Below are 15,552 nucleotides of genomic sequence, written 5' to 3' on the forward strand. Positions count from 1 at the left end.
AATATGTTTTAAGATGGAGAACCTCATTGTGCACCACCGAATGAGCATTGTGATTTTACAACAACTCTACAAGCAGTAGCAGTAAAATGTCTTTTTGTAGCAATATTCAATTCATGGTTGCAGTTGGAAGCAGTGAAGCGTTGTCAACAGGAGTCTTTTGTATTTAGCTGTAGCAGCAGCATGGCTCTATGGGTGAAAATATCTGTCCACGATGTTAGTCCAGACTGAAGGAATGCATTTACATGGATGAATTGAGTTTGTACAGGGCTGCGTGCCGAGGATGAATCTCACTGACTTTCCGTATAGTACCGGCAGCAGGTTAAAAGTCTCTCTTCTCCTGTGAAATATCTCAACATCTACTAAATGGATTGGCATTTACAACCACATGCTGTCCTGTATGGTTGTCTGTCATTTATCTTTTATGCACCTCTGTTTTATATGTCTTTTTTCATGTTTATTTGCCTGCAGTTTCTTATCATTTACAGCACTTTATCTGTTGTTTTTTTTTTTTTTTTATTTTGGGCAGGGGGGGGGGGGGGGGGGGGGGTTCTCATATCGCTTCTTATCTGTTGCCATTTTTATGTACCCATTCTGTTTACCCTCTCTGTGATTATGTTCATTGTTTCTGTTTTGTTAACACATTTTTGCACCTATTCTGTTGTTTTTTTTTATTAGGGCTCTTGACGTCATTGAAAATGAGTGCTCGCCCTTAATGATTTTTCAAGATTTAAATAAAGGTTGAATAAATGAATGAATATATTCAGTTATTAAGCAGAGTTAAACATTAGTTCAGAAATACTAATTTGCCTGTTACAGTTCCTTACCTAAGTGCTCAAGCTGTAATGAACTATACAAAATTCTCCATTGTTTCAGAGTGGTCAGACAAGATTTATCGAATGAGATCCTTACAGTGCATGATGTTAGATGAATTACTAACATCTACGGGCTATTAAAATTCTTAGTAAATCAAAGGCTGTGTCACTGCTGGTAAGTTGACTTGTGAGGGTGATTCACAAGTTGTCACATTGTGCACACCTCGGACCAGTTCTCGAATCCTACCTCATGCATAATCTTTTTCATTATTAAATTTCCATGGCGGTCTAAAACAATTGTGCAAAATTGTAACTGCTTCTTTGTTATTAGTTGAGTGTTGAGAGGGTAAATGTCTGCAAAGTACTTTATTTCTGAAATGTTTTACTGTTTTTAAGTAGTTATGGATTTATTATCTTGTGCAATTGTTCCTTTTATGTGCTAGAGGAGATGAAGAGGACTAAGTAAGTATGTATACCTGATGGCGTTAGTTAAAGTTACCAAACATAGAAACGTAGTTGTGACAAATTTAAATGAGAAGCAGAGAATGATTAAAAAAAAAAAAAAAAAAAAGACCTTAAGCAACAGAATTCCATGCATGGGTGTCTGGTGTTTTTCTGCATTTAAGTTAGAAAAAACTGTTACCACAGTTCACACGTTCATATCTGCAGGTCACACAGATGTGAGGAACAAAAAGCATGTGTATAGCGTACATTCTTGTACAGACTAGTAAAGCTTGTGGTTACACAGGTTTCGATTCCACTGAAGTTTCAATGCAAATTCTGTAATTGTTAATGTTGTATGACATCAGACGTCATAAAGGGGGAAATCCAGTCAGCTGTCTGGCTCTTCTAAATATACAGTGAACACACACACACACAGTATGCTACAGTGTATAAAGACAATAAATAATTAAGAGTATGCTCACTTAGAGCACTTTGTACTGACCAGTACATTACTTTGTGCAATACTTCACCTTTTGTAATGTTTTATACCCTGCCAAGGTAAATACTTCATAGTCAGTTGTTGCTTGGACATTAAATGAAAAGTCACATGTAGGAGGTTTTGTAACTACAGACAGAAGGCAGAACATTGCACTAAAGGGCATGGACTGTTGGTTCTGGGGTCTATAAAAGGCCTTGGCCAGCCGAGGGTCTGGAGTCTGGAGTCTGTCACACCTGGATTCACATCCTGAAAATGAATTTGCTCTTAAGGTGTGTCTGAGGTTGGTATGTATGGGTGGCCCATACGTACCCCCAATGGTGGCTGGATGCAGAGATGTGACAAGTGACACTCTGTCCTTTTTTCCTTCAGATGGTAAGAATGCTTAATTGCCCAAAGTAGAAATGAAACAGACAATGTTTTTTCAAGCTGGTGCTTTAAGAAATACAGGCACTGTTATGCTTTTAGTAATCCTTTGGTATTTCCTGAAGAGCAGAGTTTGGCTGAGCACCCAAAACAGCTGGCAGGTGCCAACTTTGTGCTTTTAATTTGAATGCACGGCAGACAAACAGCCATGTCTCCTTTTATGTTTAAATTATGTTTACACACTTCTCATGTGTTTCTCCAATTCAGTTTTGTCAGGAAAAGTGGTCAGTTTCTTTCCACTGATGGAAATATGCGACCTTGATGATAGAGACAGGACAACAAGGCTTTAATTAAAATGAGGAAAATATTGAAGTTTCCAATACAGATTTAAAATGCGCTTTGCCTCATACATCAACTCAATTTTGACTTTTACCAATACTCACCAATATTACAACCAGTAGGTGATTTTTTTTAATTTTTAACAGGGGGGATGGCCCAATGGGAGCAACACCCTGCCTCAACACACCTATGTACACCTCCCAAAGGACATTGTTGCAGGACGCCATAACCATAACTGTGACATTTCTAATGCTACAATTCCATTTTATCCAGTTATCTTCCGTCTCTCCCTACTAAAATTGTCTTTTTATAACTGTATTTAAGTTATGAGTAAATACACCTATACATAGTATACAGTGGACTGAGTTTATTAAGGCAGGGTTTTCTCATGTTTTTGACAATACACTACAAGCAGGGTCATTTTAAGTTACATGAACCACATGACCCCTTGGAATTTTTCACCATCTAAATTCCCTGAAGGACACACATTGAACATTGTGCAAAATAGTAGAGCCCGACCGATTTATCGGTAGGCTGATTTTATCGACCGAAATTAGCCTATCACAGATATATCGATATCGGCGTATATATTGTCCGATATGCACCGATATGAAAACCTTATCTAAAAACTATAATACAGGTGATGTGCTTTGGGTAATTTATTGGTGTAATGACATAGTTTGTCCCGTAGAGTGAACATCAATGGGGATAAAACAGCTGGTGTCAGGAAATGTAGCAGCTACCTCACTAGTGGTTAAACTATAAACCAACACAAAAATAAAAATTGCCAACATAACATGGCCACCATGTGCTGAAATGACACACTAAAAAAACTCACAAAAAGACATTTTAGTTTTAGAATATAAATAGCAAACTTTTGTTGATCTGGTAATTTTTCGTTTTTATACACGTCTCCACATGGTGTTTTATTTTGAAGATTAAGCGGACGTTCTATGCTGTCCCTGTGTCTCTGACTTCCTGCCGGTGCGATCTGCTCAGTGCAGCTGGTTGTGGCTTCCATAAAAAATAGACCAGGCAGCCAGAACCCAAAGCAACCGTGCATGGCTTTACTCCACTGTGCGCCGAAGCTGATCGAGGCCACTTGTGATTTGTAACACACTATCTGCTACCAGAGGATAGAGAGTGATGGCAGGTTAACAAGGGGGATGCATTTTGGTAATTTTGCTAACAAGTGGGACAGCATCCCCCCTCAAATCGCCTACTGATTACAACCATCTTTCCCTCACATACCACAGAGTGCTGAGAGTGTCCATGCTGGCCTACGAGGGCAAGCGCATGACATTCGACAAAACACGTGCAAATTAAGAATGAAGATTTGAATGAAGATGAAGATTTTCTTTATTAATTTGCAGATGTTTTGTCTATTTGCTTGTGCTTTTTTAAGTTGCAACGCATTTGCCCCCGTCTGCCACTGTATTAAATAGCTGTGGGCTGTTCTAAGGCACAACAGTACTTTGCAATCAGTACAAATGTTGACATGCTGACATGCTTTTAACAAGAAAATTACGATTCCAACTTGCCAATATTCTGCAGGTATAATGTTAACATGTAACCTGTTAGCATTGTAACAGAGAACAGCCGAGGCTGATGGAAATTCTATTAGTTAAGCAGGAATTGAGTCATAACAAATATAAGGTATGACTAGTAATGGGTGTAGTTAGGACTTTATCAGTAATAGTGATACTCCCTATTCGGTGCTTTAGCCATGAAGCCAAAGCAGCCGCGCTGGAGCAGTGTTTACTGTTTATTCAAAATGTATTATTATTGAACGTGTCTGCACTTCCTTGTGTTTTCAGTGATTCTCAGAGATTCTTTGCCGTATGATTAGATTTTCTATTTCTATTTGGCAGAACTGTGACCGTAGATGTTCTTCTTCCCAAAGTCCTTAGTTACTAAGACAATATTACTTAGTGTTTTAAAATAAAAAATAAAAAACATATGAGAAAGAAACAATATATGCCATCATTGGAATCAAACTATGTGGTATTATGATAGTAGCAATAACAACGAGGCTCAAATAACTTGCCTGACACTTATATTTCCAACAACCAGAAAGCCCTCACCTAAAGCATGGAAGTCTTCAGGCATATATATATTTTATGTGATGAAATGTATAGCAAGAGAGAACTAACTGCCTGAACAAGATATTTAAGATGACATATTCACATAGACCCTCATCTTAAATATCCTGTGCAGCCAGTTAGTTGTCTCTTGCTATACTTTCATCACATAAAAATACATATATGCCTGAAAACCTACATGGTACACTGGAGATTGCATGGAAGTTGCGTAGAGTCTTTAGAAAAGTTCTGTGACAATGACTCTCAAGGAAGGTTTCATGTAACTGAACATCCAGTGAGCCACTAATATATTTCTCACAAACCACACACAGTAGATCTTACTGGTAAAGGGGAATTATATTAAAAGTAGCCTTTTATTTAGCTTTAGAGGGAGACAAGCCAACACAACAAACAAAAGAAGCTGTTTCCCTGTCTTTTCACAAATCAAAAAATATTAACAAAAGTTCCTGACTCCTAAATAAGGAAAAACAGGAGAAAGGGGGTTAAAGAAAAAGGCTTCTCTCTCCTACTGGGCTACCACACAGTTTTCTATTTACAAATTTACAAATGATCAGATTGTAGTTAATCACTGCTGTTCATAACACATACAAACAGTAGTCAAGCTAGACACTGGTCCAAGTTAGAAGTGGAAGAATTGTTGGAGAGGAAGACTGCAGTCAGTCGGTGCTTCATAAAAGCTCCTCTCCTGCATCTGACCAATCCTGGGTCAGCAATCAGGTGGATCAAGCCAATCAGCAGGTCCAACCTGCTATCAGAGACACACACACACACACACACTCAGAGAAGACTGCTCACACACTAGGAGGCAGAGGGACAGATCAGCTTCTAATATACACACAATAATGACCCAGGCTCATAACCTCTATTCAGCTATTTTTGTAATACATGCTATAATTCCTTTACCATAGAATTAATGTATCCATTATTTGTCAGATAACTTTGTAATACGATGTAAGAAACCATCCGGCTTCTTGGTTTCCCCTTGCTTAAGCTTGCTGTGAACACAAACCCAGCACTCCCTCTGTCTGTTTCACAATAAAAGCCTTCCACCAGTTCAGGGAACATAACAAGCCCTCTACCTTGCTGGGATGCTTTTACTGTGAAATATTTGTGAGAGGCGTTGAATTTCATTCACGTATGAAGCACTGGTCCAATAACTGGGTTCAAACTGTTGATACAATGACTGTGAGGAATTTACCTTGTGACTTAATGACCAGAACCAGGTATGTCTTTACCATATTTACTAAATCCTTTTTGTATGAATATTAACTATTGGTATTTTTTGGAACCTGGGATCTCAATATTTAAAGCAATCAGTGTTTGGGGCAATGAAGACTGTGTAAATACACATCAAATCACACGAAAATGTTTTAAATTTAGCTCCAATAAATGCAACAGTAGAGAAATTCAAACTATATATTAAACTTGAAAACGCATGAGAGAAAAAGTTAAAACAGGACAAAGAAAAGGGCTTCATGTTGTGGTGTTTTTTTTGCTAAATGTAACTATGTTGCAACACAGGTATGAATGCATGTTGAGTCACGCTAGCATAAAGGAAACACCAGCATGCATATTTCAAATCTGTACAGCTGATCAGTCTTCAGTCAGTGTGTTGTCTGCTCATAAGAAAGTCGGATTTGTCTGTCAGTCTCACCACCACAAACCACAATGCAGCAGGACAGTTGACTGTAACATCCTCTATTCTACCTGCTGGCTGTCTGTGTGTTAGCGTGCTGTAGCTGCCACAGCAATCGACTTGGATTTCCTTCTCTGAAAATGCTGGAGAGCTCTGTTTCCAAATGGTAAGTGTTGATTTTCATTCTGTTTATTTGAAATGTATTGACTTTAAAGGATTATACAGTTCAGTCCATGGCTCATTGTGGTTTTTAATGAAAGCTTTTGTGAGAAATATGTCTGGCTACCAGTAAAATGGTAGACTGATACTGACGGCACTACTCACATACATTAGAGCAATTGTATTGATCGGCAGTGAACAAATGCATCTACATATATGGCTTTAATGTTTAATCGAGTATTCAGCAAAAGAAGAAAATCGTATTTTGTAGCTTGTAATAATGCTATAATAATTGCTATAATGTCGTTGCAATCTTTTTTTCTGGTTGCCACTGTGAAGAAAAAAAACAGCCATGTCAGTAGTACTAATGATTAGTTTTTCCATGCAGTAAAATATACATCTACAAAACTGAGTAAACCAGAAGGATTTATGACTTTTATATTACATTCAGGTTTGTCTATGTTTATGTGATCACATGTCTCACACAATATGAGTAAAAATCTCTACATACATTTCTAATCTACTTCTCTCTTTGTCTCAGTTAATTAGTTACCCTAACCCAAAGTAATTTCCCCATATATTTCCCATAATATATGTCATTAAACATCTACAGTATAAGATCAGTGACTTCAACCTGAAATTTGAATTGTGCTGTTGTGAACTCTATTCATGTCAAAACATGTAGAGGCGCAACTTCAGAAACAAATGGGAAAGCCAGTAACAAGTTTTGGTGCCAACCAATTGAAATGTGTTGTCAGTGCATTTGAGCTAAATGCATAAATTGTATATTTTGGAGCAACTCTTAAATCAACACTATCTTACATAATGTTAAGAGTCTTATCCTGTCAAAGACTCACCACAAACTCAGTAGACCATAGCCAACACTCTGATAAGAGTCATGTGACAGGAAAAAGAGCACCAAGGTGCTAAAATATTAATATTCACTTTAACCAAATACAGAATACTTTCTGTCTTACTTGAAATGTGTTTTGAGTGTAATTTCAACTTCTGTTGCTGAGAGCTGTGCGGGTTTCACATTCAGCCTGCTTTTAAGCTTTCTTCATCATGTAGACGGATTGCTGTATATATACCATAAAGGTTATATAGTAAATAATTCAATAGGCTACATATTAATATCTAGAACGTGTTAAAACACATTGCACTTTCCCCAAACAAATGTTTTATGTGTGCATTTTGTGGTTGTGGAGGTTTGTAATGGATGCAGATCTTAATGGAGACTCCATTTGCTTTCAGCAGTTATCTCTAAATCGCAGCTAATGAGGAATGGCTACATTACTGGGCGAGGAAGAGAATCAATGCCCGGAAACTTTATTGTGTGCATTATACACACCGATTATATGTAACAATGTGGCAATGCTATGCTTATGATCTAACTAGGTTTAGGCACAAAAATACTTTGTTACATATTAGGTAAAGACCATGGCTTGAGGTATAATATTCTCTTGCGGATATGGAGTTATTAGCAAAGTGCTTTGATTCATATCCAGTAATCGATGGCACTACTGATATGCAGCAGGCGCAATAAAGATGTCTATTTTCTCTTTTGTCTTTGCAGTGAAAAGACTCCATGGCTAAGGGCTCGACGATGGTTGGGTTTTTTTATGCTGATCCTCATGATAGGAACTTCAATATTAATAATCTACAATTCGAACATGCCATGGTCTTTGAACGTCTGGACAATAAGGTCTCAAAGCAATATGACCACTTCAGTCAGCAATGTAAGTATGTTTACTGGCTGAATTGGAGAGGAAAGGCACCTATCAGTTGCTTTTTAGTGAACCAAAGTTGACTATTTAATATTTATTTAGTAGGGATGTCGCGATCCGATCTGCAGGATCAGAATTGGGGCCGATATGGACATTTTTCACTGATCCGGGATCGGCAATTTTGAATGTGGACCCAAGCCTGATTTGTATATTTTTATGTCAGAGCACAATTTGTGGCTGAACGCAGACGCGTGCAGAATGTTACTATGGCAAACCTGTGGATAAAATGTCTGCAGTGTAGAAATATTTTAAATTAGAAAGCGAAACTCTTGCATGTACTAGAATACTGTCAAGTGGGTGCATAGAGAGCACCATCCATTGCACACATGGCAAGACAGTGAAAAAGCCAACCTCCAAATTTTTAAAAGTTGCTGGGATTAGTAACTGTAATGTATTCACAGCATTTCAAATCGATCTTGTGTACATTTTGAATACTTAAACACCTGTTTATTAACAATTAACAAAACAGTAAGTGACAAAGAGGAAGATGAGAGACTAGAGGAAATAGAAAGATCCTGAAAGACACAAACACGTCACAATAAATAGCTAAATCTGTATCAGTCTGTATAGTTAGTAGGAAACCACAGACTGCATAAATAGTCTGACATTCATGTATGCACAGAAAAGGCAGTGCAAACACTTGTGTGAGGGGCAGGGGGGTAACCATGCCAACACACAAAATAAACATTCTTATAAGAGCGGCTCAAACATACTTCTTCCATAGCAACTGAGTCAGATTCCGTTACAATCAATTTACATAAGGCCAAAGACTTATACATGGAAATGTTACGCAGAGCTCCTTTAAACAGACAAGTTACCTAGAAAAAAGCAAAGATAAATCCTACTCTACTGGAGTGCCACACTTAAAAAATCCCAATCTCCTCTGCTTGCACAGATCTCACCAGCCGACCCCTCAACATCAAAGTACTTTGTGGCATACCCGCACCAGTACCATTTTATATTGGATGAACCGAACAGATGTCGGCAGGAAAGCCCATTCTTGGTTCTTATGATCCCAGTCTCACCCCACAACAGAGAGGCTCGTGATACAATCCGCAACACATGGGGCAAAGAAGTCTCAGTGCTGGGCCGAGTGGTCAGCCACTATTTCCTGTTGGGAATGTCCAAAGAGGAAGACGAGACAGAGCTCCTTAAAGAGCAAGTGAGTTGTTTCATTTTATCTCTTTCAACCATCATAAAACCTGATGTTATCCATACACTATGTATAGCTACTGTGTATAGGGGAAACTATTCCGTTGTGTATAGAGGGAAATCCAAATGCATTTCTGTTCTTCCTGTTTCAAAAAGAATGAGCTGCAGAAGATACAGAGAAAAAATAAACACCTCATGGTAATCGGAGCAGAGAAAGAAAAGAAAGTTGAGATCAGGTTAGGATCAGCTTTGTCAGGTTATAGTTGTTGGCTTATCAGTAAGAATCAGTGAATGTTGTAACATGAGGGCAATAATCCAGAATGTGTCAGACAGCTATCTGGCCTGTCTCTTCATGCACACAAACCTTAAAGCTACACTGATCTTTTATGGGACCAAATGTTGATGTGTACTGTGGAGTGGTTGCTCATAGAAATAAACTAAAAGAATTATAACCTACTGCTGCAGATCCCCTCGACCTTACAGAGATTTTTAACGTTTTTCTGCATCTTTGGACTTGTTTTCTGATTTTCAGCCTTTGGTTCAGTCTCATCCCTCTCATCAAACGTGTTTGCAGCATTAGCAGACAACTGTTTTCATCAAAAAGGCTCTGATAATCCCTTGGCACACTACCAAGACAAACAGACAAAGTTAACAACTTGATGGTGAACATTGAGTGGGATTCAACGCTAATGAGCCCAATATTTCCTTCATGAGTTGGCAGAGACCAGATCAGAAAAACGACCATTAAACTTGACTAAGACAGCAGTATGTTCTTTGTTAGGCGGTGACCTCTAGTGGCTGCAGAAATTATTATGGCTGCAAAGGAGGAAACAAGGAGAGGAAGTATAAAGAGTGAAAAGTCTGTAAAGGAGGTTGGATTTAACAAGCACTTTCATTAAGGAGACTGCTGTTCATGTCCGATGGGAAACCAGAAGTCAACGGTGACTTCTTTTACAGTTTTTGCTGAATGCTTACACACATGTTGCAGACTTTGGCTCACTGTGTCATAACTTAACACACAGGCCGTGTAAGACACAGCACATCAAGATACTCCTAACTTATACGGCAAAATGAAACTCTTGAAACAAAACCTAACAATCCCATTTCAAAACTGTTTTTAGCATCAAAACACCTAGAATGTTCTACAAAACATAGTGTTGCAAGGAAATGATTGGAAGACGTTTAGGCTATGGATCCTGTCTCCTGCTGGCATTTGGCCACATCACCTCATCCACATCACAGGCAATGTCCTCCCTTGCCAAGCAACGGGGGAAATATCGCCTTGCATGCTGTATCCAACCCTGTATGGATCTCACCTCAATGTCGCCGCATGCCTTTTCAATGGCTTGTAGAAGAGGCATGCGGGCATGTGCCTGACGGTCATAAACTTTCCAGCGCCATGCTGAAAAGAACTCCTGAATTGGACTCAAAAATGGGGTGTATGGTGGCAAGTTGAGTGCAATAAATCTATTACGGTTGGTGAACCAGTCCCGAACAGAGCCCGATGGAAACTGACATTATCCCAGATGACAACAAACTGGGGCTGCTCTGGCCTCTCACATCAGGTGTATTTGTAGTGCTATGGCTTAGATTGATTGGTCTGCAATTAGATTTTAAATGTTTTCGTGTGTGAGTCTGTGTGCTTTTCCAATTTTAGTTGTGTTTTGTATTTTAAATAGATGTGTTTTTCCAATGATTGCATGAGATTTCCTTTTCGAACAATGTAAAAAACAGTGTGTAGTGTTTTGCAAGAAGTGTATTGGAGAATTTCAAACACAGTGCAAAGCATATATTGTGTTTGCAGGGTTGGTACTTTTGTTTAGGGCATGGTCACCAAAGTTAGAGGTTGTGATGCTTTGGGCATAGCAACCACTTTCAGTGTTTAAGCATTAGGCAAAAACTGTGACTTAGTAACATTGTTAAACTACGTTGAACTTGTGAACATAACACAACCTCAGTTTTAACTGAGGCTATAGAGTAGGTAGTTATTTTAACCTAAACCAGAGTGTTTACCTAAACCTAACCACGTAGTTCTCTTGCCTAAACTTAACCAAACTGTGAGCAAACGGTGACGGTCCAATATGACCGCTGCTGGTATGCTACAATGGTCATGTTGTTTTGGTAACTGTGATGTATGTTGTTTTGGGAGTTCCTGCCATAGACCTATTTGATCATTTGGTATAAGAATGTGCTGAAAATGACAGTAAAAGTTGTTCTTGCTGTCATAAGGTGGCCACTATCACAAATTGGCCAAAACATCTGTTAACTGCTGCTTTCAACCACGTCTCCTATCTCCCCTTCTGTAGGTGTTACAGGAAAGCCAGAGACATCATGATATTGTCCGGAGTAACTTTTTGGACAGCTACAATAACCTCACCATTAAAACCATGGTCATCTTTGAATGGCTCGACTCCCATTGCCCCAACACCTCCTATGCCATGAAGATCGACTCAGACATGTTCCTGAATGTCCACAAACTTGTTGACATGCTTTCAACAGCCCGCCAGAATCTTTACATGACAGGATTGGTGGCAAGGCATGCTGCTGTTCTTCGAGACTATAATTCGAAGTGGTTTCTGCCTGTTTCAGCCTTTTCTGAGTCTACATACCCACCATATGCATTGGGGCTGGGCTATGTGTTCTCACTGGATTTAGCCAAGAAGATACTGGAGGCATCTAAACATGTTAAAGCTATTTACATTGAGGATGTGTACGTGGGACTGTGTATGAGATATTTAGGAATCGCACATACAGATCCTCCTCATGGTGGTTTGTTTAGGGCAACAATCCCTGGTTCAACAACAAACTGTTACTGGACCTCTGTCGTTACAACAATATTACATAGCTCCAACCAGCTTTCAGAGGTTTGGAAAACATATCAGACTCAAGTACAAAGTGGCTGCTAAAATGTCACTTTGCTGACATGACCACCTTGATGACCCATTTTTTTTACCTTTGAAGTATGGTTTTGGCATTCTGACACAGATAAGCAATTTGCAAATTAGTAAAATGTGTTAATATTTTAAGTGTTTGCAAAGATTTCACAGATGATTGTCAAGATGCAAATCATTTAAAGTTTTTCAGGTGGAGAGCAATTTTCAAAACCGTTTTTGTAGCCGTGCAGTTTGCATGTCTTGTACATGTTGAATGCAACAAACATAAACTAAAATGATGGACCTTTCTGCACCTTGCGGCCTTACATGTGAAACATTTACTACAATATTCTATTCATAATGTAACTTTAAATTGCATGAAGATTATGTTGATTTGTATGCAGATATATAAGCACAAAATGTCGAACACACTCTTTAACCACAGAAACTTACAAGAGGAAGAGGCCAACCATACACTACTGCTACATAGATGACAGCTCACACGGTGCGCTGCAAACAGTTGAAGGGACTAGACCCGGATATTAATGGTATAATACAAGCAAAACAAAAATACGTATTTAACCTCCTCTTGCTAAGTGCTGAGTTTTGGAGACACTATAAACTATTTTCTTTTTGCATCACCGCACAGAGGAAGGGGTGTATCTAACCATGGACAATAGGCTAGCTGGCTTTCTCAGCTGACCATGTTAGTTAATATTGCAGCTTTGCCGAGGGGGACTACGTTAATGTGACACGGTTGCTGGATGTTTTTCTCTGAAAAAGAAAATGTTAGTTAGAGGGAAAATATATATTTTTACCTCTGTTAAGGAGGTGTATATATACTGTATATACTGTATATTTATATATACACACACACACACACACACACACACACACACACACACATAATACAGAATGGATTTCTACAAAACTTGCATGGAAGATGAACCCCAGAAAAAGCCTCATTAACTTTCAATGAATTTTCAACATTTTCCTTCGTTTCTCAGGGAATATTGCACGGATACTGAAGGAAAAAACAACAGGTGAATTTAGTTGGCTGGTACCTATGTGGGACTGTTCGGTACTGGTGGAGGTATGCACTCTACTGAGTGCCATTCTGGTTTTATACCTGTTTCGAGTTTAATTTGTTGTTGCAACCAGAATATAATTGCAATACAGATTGTGCAATCATTATCTAGCACATTAAAGTTTCAACTTAAAACATGTTGCACCTTTCTCAACTGTGAGTGAAGAAGGACCTGATAATAAAGTTAGGTTGGTTTTTACATTTTAAGGGAAGTTACTGAATCAGAGTGAAACATGTGCCACTTCTTTGAGCCAACTGATGAATGTAGCTGTTATCTTACATAACATGTTCTGTGTAAAATCTACAGTATTTTTCTTCCCAAGGAATATAAATATACAGTGCAGTAACTATAATGCAAGGCATTATTTTTGAAGTAATAAAGTAGGCTACTGTAGAGTTCTTTCACATGTCTTTATACTGTTGTCTAGTGCAGTGGTGCGCGTTTGGTGCAGGAAGAGACGGTCAAAACGGACTTCTCTCACGAAACTGTGTCGGCAAGCAGGAAAAGTTTGCGAACGAAAAAACACGTTCCTATTGGTGGAAAAAGGCACCACACCAGCCAATCACAAAATTACATGGCAAGACACGTGATTTGATTGCTGGGGGACAGGAGGAAGTTGTGGAGGGACCGACAGTGACGGTGAGAGAGTTGAGAGATGTGTGTCAAAATGAAAAAATAACTGTACAGTCACACATATTAAGTTGTGCTGGAAATAATGACACCCAACAAGGCAAGGTAAATAGTTTTGAAGGTGAAATATAATGGTAAAATCAAAAATAGTCAAAATGGCCAATTATACACTGGACTGCATAAAATCCCAGTAACACACCCAATCAAAACTCTCTATAATCGAAATTGAAACATATTTCTTGGGCTTCAAGGAAAAAAGGTTGGGAACCACTGGTCTAGTGTATGCAAAGATATTTATCCAAGTAGGCTTTGACAAAACTAATTGGCAATATGAAAGTTTGAAAAATGTACTGAACAGCTTCTATTTTCTCCTGAGTAACAAAACCCAGGGATCTTTCTGGAAGCCATTCATTTACATTTAGTTTTTAGCTGCAGAATGGTAGGTTAATCTGCCTTCAAAATCTCAAACAGTGCAATGTGTGGTTTACAGAAATCAGTCAGGCCTGCAGCCAATAAAGGACTTTAAAGTAAATCAATCAACAAGCTTTCAAACTGCGATGGATGAAAATATTTATTTGATTTTATGCAGCTCACTTAACTTTACAATGGTGAGACAACTGGTTAATAAATTAAGAAAACACTGATATTCTATGAATGATTTTAAATGTATGTTTATTCATATATTAACATAGATGTGAAAAATATTTGTCTGTTCATAGTTTTTGGTTTGTAGGGGAAAATACAGCTGAAACATTTGAGCTCTCATGTTTAAAAGTTTATTTAAAAGTATATTATATACAATATTTGTGAGATATTTTTACACATTAGTACTTTAGTTAGTACTTTTTATGCTAATTTCCTTTTAAAAAATATTTTACTAGTTGGAGTACATTTTGTCCTATTTATATCATTCGTGGGAAATGTTGTGCTATTGCTGTGTAACAATCTTGTCAATTGTCAAGAATCTTGCTGCAGTGAGACACAACAAATAAGTTCTTTTTTTGCTCTTCCTTTTTCTCTTCCTGTCTGCTCTATCAATCCTAAGTGCATATCTGTTTTGAAACTGGTTGTGTTTAAGATCTACTTTTCTCGAGAACAGACAAATGGAAATGACATAATTGATACATAAAATGTTTCACTGCCTAATTGGAGTTTAGAATAATTTGAGTGGTCTAAATGAAATGCCATGTTTGTGTGCAAATCTCTCATTATTCCACTTGAATATAAAAACTACAGGACTCCTTGTAGTTTGGAAAACAGTCATTTAGATCATTTGCACATACAGGAAGAAAAAACCACTCAACACCTACACAAGTTTTTATAAACACCACATCTTGATATGAAAGGCTTCAAAGAAATCTGAAAGCAACCTCCCTCTATTTCCCATACTGTGTACAGTGTAATGTCAGCCATGGTTTGAGTGACATGCAAACATGAGCAACACCGCCCTCTTGTGGCAGGCAGTCGAACTAGAAAACAGTAAAGGGGTAAAGGAAGGAAATTAGAAATTATGAGTGAAGCATTTTGAATATTACCTGGGTATGAGATCCTGTATTCACATTCCTTTAATGTGATGCTAAATATGAGTTAATTATTATCAGAAATACATATACCATTGTCATGCATGCCGATCTGTTTGTATGAGACCATTTTGCCTCTGTTAAAGAC

General features: G+C 38.1%; 1 protein-coding gene across 1 annotated transcript; it reads left to right on the forward strand.

The window, feature by feature from the left end:
* Window positions 1–5,774: 5,774 nt before the first annotated feature.
* Window positions 5,775–13,667, forward strand: LOC115568441 (beta-1,3-galactosyltransferase 2-like). Its single transcript, XM_030395726.1, has 5 exons — window positions 5,775–5,782; window positions 6,289–6,361; window positions 7,931–8,093; window positions 9,037–9,303; window positions 11,600–13,667. Exons 2-5 carry the CDS (start codon window positions 6,336–6,338, stop codon window positions 12,197–12,199), a joined length of 1,056 nt encoding a protein of 351 aa, XP_030251586.1. The 5' UTR covers window positions 5,775–5,782; window positions 6,289–6,335; the 3' UTR covers window positions 12,200–13,667.
* Window positions 13,668–15,552: the final 1,885 nt, after the last annotated feature.

This window comes from Sparus aurata, chromosome 18, assembly GCF_900880675.1.
Source record: "Sparus aurata chromosome 18, fSpaAur1.1, whole genome shotgun sequence".
In the NCBI taxonomy this organism is placed as follows: Eukaryota; Metazoa; Chordata; class Actinopteri; order Spariformes; family Sparidae; genus Sparus; species Sparus aurata.

What these genes read in the sequence shown, in the direction of transcription:
- LOC115568441 (XM_030395726.1), top strand. Translation starts at nt 6,336, where the DNA reads ATGCTGGAGAGCTCTGTTTCCAAATG. An exon ending in TGACCACTTCAGTCAGCAAT is followed by an intron (nt 8,094 to 9,036) that starts GTAAGTATGTTT and finishes CTGCTTGCACAG; the next exon opens with ATCTCACCAGCCGACCCCTC. An exon ending in CAGAGCTCCTTAAAGAGCAA is followed by an intron (nt 9,304 to 11,599) that starts GTGAGTTGTTTC and finishes CCCCTTCTGTAG; the next exon opens with GTGTTACAGGAAAGCCAGAG.